This window comes from Haemaphysalis longicornis, unplaced genomic scaffold (genome assembly GCF_048455015.1).
Source record: "Haemaphysalis longicornis isolate Haplotype H1 unplaced genomic scaffold, Haemaphysalis longicornis Haplotype H1 scaffold_7, whole genome shotgun sequence".
Taxonomy (NCBI): domain Eukaryota; kingdom Metazoa; phylum Arthropoda; class Arachnida; order Ixodida; family Ixodidae; genus Haemaphysalis; species Haemaphysalis longicornis.
The window spans coordinates 177,327,335-177,332,221 of NW_027526422.1; the positions used below are offsets into that span (position 1 = coordinate 177,327,335).

At 44.6% G+C, this 4,887-nt stretch overlaps 1 protein-coding gene across 1 annotated transcript; it reads left to right on the plus strand.

Annotated features, from left to right (window-relative positions):
- Nucleotides 1-349: 349 nt before the first annotated feature.
- On the plus strand, nt 350-2,889 carry LOC144145577 (sulfotransferase 1C2A-like). Its single transcript, XM_077677228.1, has 2 exons — nt 350-419; nt 1,883-2,889. The coding sequence occupies exon 2, from the start codon at nt 1,897-1,899 to the stop codon at nt 2,860-2,862; it is 966 nt and encodes a 321-aa protein (XP_077533354.1). The 5' UTR covers nt 350-419; nt 1,883-1,896; the 3' UTR covers nt 2,863-2,889.
- Nucleotides 2,890-4,887: the final 1,998 nt, after the last annotated feature.

A 4,887-nucleotide genomic window follows, 5' to 3' on the forward strand; every position in this document is an offset into this window, starting at 1 on the left:
TCTGCTTCCGAAAAGGATATATACGCCCGTTTAATCTTTTGACTACGTGCGAAGAACTTTCGCTTTTGCGAAACGTGTGTGCCGGATGTAGGAGGCGGCTATGTAGCGCGCTTTTGTTACAAAAAACTACGATTTCGCAGAACTATCGAGACAGGGAGCGGAAACAATACAAAGAAATTTACAATGTGGGTTACGTTACCAACCGCTTATGAACTCAGATTTGGTAGTAGGAGAGGGAATACAGGAAGCCTTATTGGTGCTTTTGTTTTTAGGCAGTTGTATTGCAGATGAAAACAGGTGTCGCTCGCATATAAAGCCAGTTCGGAATTGGCGGAATACCAGTCTCTGCGTCGCATTCAAAGCTTCAACATTAGCAAGCAAAGCCACCTGAAACCCAACCACCTATTTTGTTTGAAGCCGTGAGTATAGATGCTCTGAATATTTTTTTGTCGCAACGGAAGTTTTTGTGAGTTCTAGCATAGTACCCACTTATTCAGGTGAAGGATTATGTGCGTATGATCGCAACTTATGACAGCATTTGCCAGATTGCTTAGAAAATAGAGCGCCTACAACGCACGATATCAGAAGCCAACCCTTAGCAGCACGTACACTATACTGTATTATTACATGGTCCTCTTCCGCATGAAAGTCTGAAGGACGTCGCAACGTAGGAGTTTCAAACTGCCCGCTGCAAACAGTTACGACTTATGTGTAGCATGATATTTTTTATTGGCAACACCATCGAGTTATTCCTTGTTTTATTATGCTCTTCACCTTTAACGTGGCATGAATATTGTTAGTCATTTACAAACCAAAGTTAATTGCTTGAAGTTATAGGCTTGTAAATTTTCCACGGGGAAACGCATTCCAAAATATATTTCTGTGAACAGTTAGAGAATAGTGGTTTCGGCTGAGCGCACCCATGACAGCTGGGCGATCAGTGGGTCAGTGTTTACCTCGATGGTTTCAGAGTCCGTGTTTTCATTTAGGTATAATTTCTCCTTTAGGCAAAATTAGATATAACAAGTTATAATACTAGCATGTACAATTTTGGTGGTGTAGATAGAATGAGTGGAGACAATCATCCCGGATAAGACTATTCCAATGAAACGAAGAGGGCAAATACTCACAGTGCGCAATTGCTCAAGTCAAAATGTTAGCAGTTAAGGAGAACGACATTTACGAAAACGTAAAGCGAGGGTTAAAGCATAGCATTCATACGATGCAATGAAAACATAATGGTTCATGCTATTTTAGAGCTTGAAGTAGGTAAAAATCGTCATCAAACTATCTAAGAGCAGTGTTACACTGCCTGGAATTGCTTCAAGGCCGCGGAGAGAAGCACTTCCTCGCCAATTAGGCGAGCAAATATGAAACGTACTAAAATTGTTTTTGCAACAGTAGTGGGTGAATGCTATGGTTGAAATTGAGTGGCAAGAATTTAAACGCCAATAATTAAATCAGTTGCCGTTCGCTTGCTAAGCAATATTTTCAGTTACACAATATTATTAGAAGTTGTCATTCTGGCTACACAGACTAATTCGCCTAGGAGATCTGTATCACACCGTCTACCCTTCAACCTTTTTTAAATAACAAAAAATGAACACGGGAAGCATTTCCGCAAAGGTCTATAGACCATCCCTAGACTCCTTAAGAGCAGTGTAGTGGGCCTATTTACGAACACCTCATCACTACCACAAATACAAAGCGGCCTTCAAAGGAACGAGATAATTTTAGTTTAGCAGCCAGATATTTGCAGATTTTTTTGTATTAGTCAAAAAGATGTTTTTCGAGCTTAGATCGACCTCAACATGCAGCAAATGTACACACAGTGTACTTAGGAGTCACAAAACCTTCTCATTTCCAAATTTCTTTCTTTCAGAAAAGCCGCCCAAAATGCGCCTGCCTGCACCTTCAAGAAAACCCTACGCTCAAACCATCGATGGCGTACTCAGAAATCCAAATTTCGACCCTGTCATATTTCGTAAAAACTTCAGCTTCCGCGCTTCACAGGGAGATCTCGTCCAATTCACGCACCCGAAGAGCGGCACAAACTGGGTCTTTCACATCACACAGCTGATTCTCAAGAGGGGCGAGCCTGTCCGCAGTGCGCAGGAGTACACGGACAACCAGCGTTTCATGGAAGGCATGGAGCTGGACGAGTGGAGACCGAGGCTGCCCATGCGACCCATCCTCACCCACCTGCCTCCGCGAAGGGAAACCATGAGCGATGAGGCCAAGTACGTCTACGTGGCCCGCAACCCATGGGACGTCTGCGTTTCGTTCTACCACATGGTCACAAACTTCAGCACCTTCCGCTTCCAGGACGGCACCTTCGACGAGTTCTTCGAGGCGTTCCTCAGTGAAGACTGTGGTGGGCACGGCAGCTACTTTGACCACGTAGCTGCCGGCTACGCCCTGCGACACGAACCAAACGTGTTTTTCGTGACCTACGAGGAGCTCAAGCGGGACACCAGAGACGTCGTCCTTCGACTGGCCTACTTTTTAGGCGAAGAGTACGGCAGAGAGCTGGAGGATGATGAAGCCTTGCTTGGTAAATTGCTAGAAAGGATTGCGCCGGAACAAATGAAGAACATTGCAGTCCTGGACTTTAGTGGTGTTTCAGATCCCGAGTGGAGTAGAACGATGCAACGATTGGAGGTGACGTTCAAGGATGGCCACGACGGAAATGCCAAGAAGTACGGACTTGTTAGGGAGGCAAAAGTGGGTGGCTGGAAAAAGTATTTTTCAGCGGAGCAGTTGAGGCGAATGGAAGCAAAGATCAGCGAAGTAGAAGGGAGGTCATCTGTCATGAACCTATGGCGAGATATACGAGAAGAAGCAATAAAAAGTATAAGTTAAAGTGGAACGTTTAGGAATAATAAAATGTTTTAGCTGGTTAGTGTGTGTTGACCGATTTGTTTTTTAACGACTAAAGTTTCTCGTAACAGATGGGGCTTCAATGTTACTCAAGTTTGCGGGCGTCCATTTTTCTTATTTTAGTTGGGTCATGTTGGAAGCTATCAAATTGCAAGAGTGTACTGTTGTTGAACACGCTCCAATCGTGGTAACGTTTGGAATACTTTTCGTTATATAGGGGTTGTCTGATAAACGTAGCACATGAGCATTTGCGGAAATCTTGGGACGAACATTGAATATGTTAAAATGGGAGGGCGGCTGTAGGAGGAGGCTCAGTGCACGAACCCGAACCCTTGAAAAATGAAGTGGGGCTGGCTGTTTAAACATATTCAAATGGAACGGTCGAATGTCCCGAACGGGATTTGGCATTAGCGGCGAGGATGCTGTTGACTGTCTAGTGGAGCACGCGAATATAAATTTTGTAACAAAGAGTTATTTTATTCGTGGTCATACATATATGGAACGGACAGCTAAATCAAGGTCCGTCTCCGAAGATCGCTTGCACAAATATTCGGTATGTGTAAAACGCCAGAAGGTCGCATACAGATTTTACCTGCCGTTTTAGCAATTCGAACTGGGATCACCGGCATGTCAGCTGGGGTTCTTTATCGCAAGGTAGTAGTGTGGATGGTGTACACTTTCAGGAGACCTAAAAGATGTATCGAGATACTTTGTTATTGGGCTGATCGGAATGCACTCAATTGATGTTTCTGTAGTATAAAACTAAAGTTATTGGACTGGTAGTGTTTATTGTGTGATGGTTGCGGAACTGGAATACTAACCATACGAGGCTCGTACGCCCAGCTGCACGCTAGAATCGGTAACAAAAATATTATCACTTGGCATCACGTATTCAGGCTTAAGCTGGGTTGAAGCAACCTTCGTAGTTTCTGTGGATAATCTGCGTCTACTATTCCTGCCCGTGGAACCCACGAGAAAAGTTCAGTTGATGACGTTGCCAGCCAACATTTATTTTTGTTTCCTACGTCAGCAACCGCTTGCATGCAGAATTAGGGCGTCACATTGGCGAGTACCACAGTGTCCACGAGGTATGCCTTTGTACACTACCCGTTGATAGGATTCGTCTTGAAATTGCAGAAACTGTACAAACTGACTTTCTTTCAGGCAGCCAATGCAACAATATCTGATGGAGCTAGTAGGCGATGCCCTGCAATTACAGTAATGTTCCTGGTAGTTTCATTTGAACGGTCCACCGACCCTCTCCAAAATAGTGCGCGCAGATCGTACGTCTGCGTCCAGCTAGCCGAAGTATAAAACGGCCGCTCTTGCACGGATATCCAGTGGAGCCGCACTAAGCTAGGCATTGGATTTCTAGTCGGATGCTGCCTCCTTCACGCAGCGCAAACTGCGGTCGCTGATGAACGCATGGTGTACAGGTTGCACGGACGCCATGCTTTTTAAAAGGCCTGTTTTTGGTACGACGTCATGAGAATCGAAGAGTGAGCGTCGTACGTCGAGGTTAAAAGCAATTGCAGGTGATCGACAATTTCTGCCCCGCGTTCACTGGCCAAGTATGCGCCCACACTGTTCATGCCCGCTGAGCGACATTGAAGGGGACAATTCTAGTACAGCTTTTTGTTGTGTACTTTGATGCTTAGTGCGACAAAAATATCTTCCCATATATGACCTGCGAACGTGGATGACTAGCGAAAAGATTTAGCGCAGGACATTGAGGTGACACAGTTATTTCGTTATTGTACCAGGAAATAAAATTTTTCTGCAGTGTTGATGACGGCATTCCTAAGCAAAGCATACGCACACAAGCACACTCTAATTTGGACCCTACAGGTCTTAGAAATGGTTTATAATAACATTAACTAATCCCCACTAATAGCATATCCATGTAATGAGGCGCACGAAGCTTAGGTCAATATATTGTTTTCAACTGCGTGCGACTTTGGCGGCGAACAAGCTATAAAATCCCAAACACCGGTGAGCCAGTTTTCT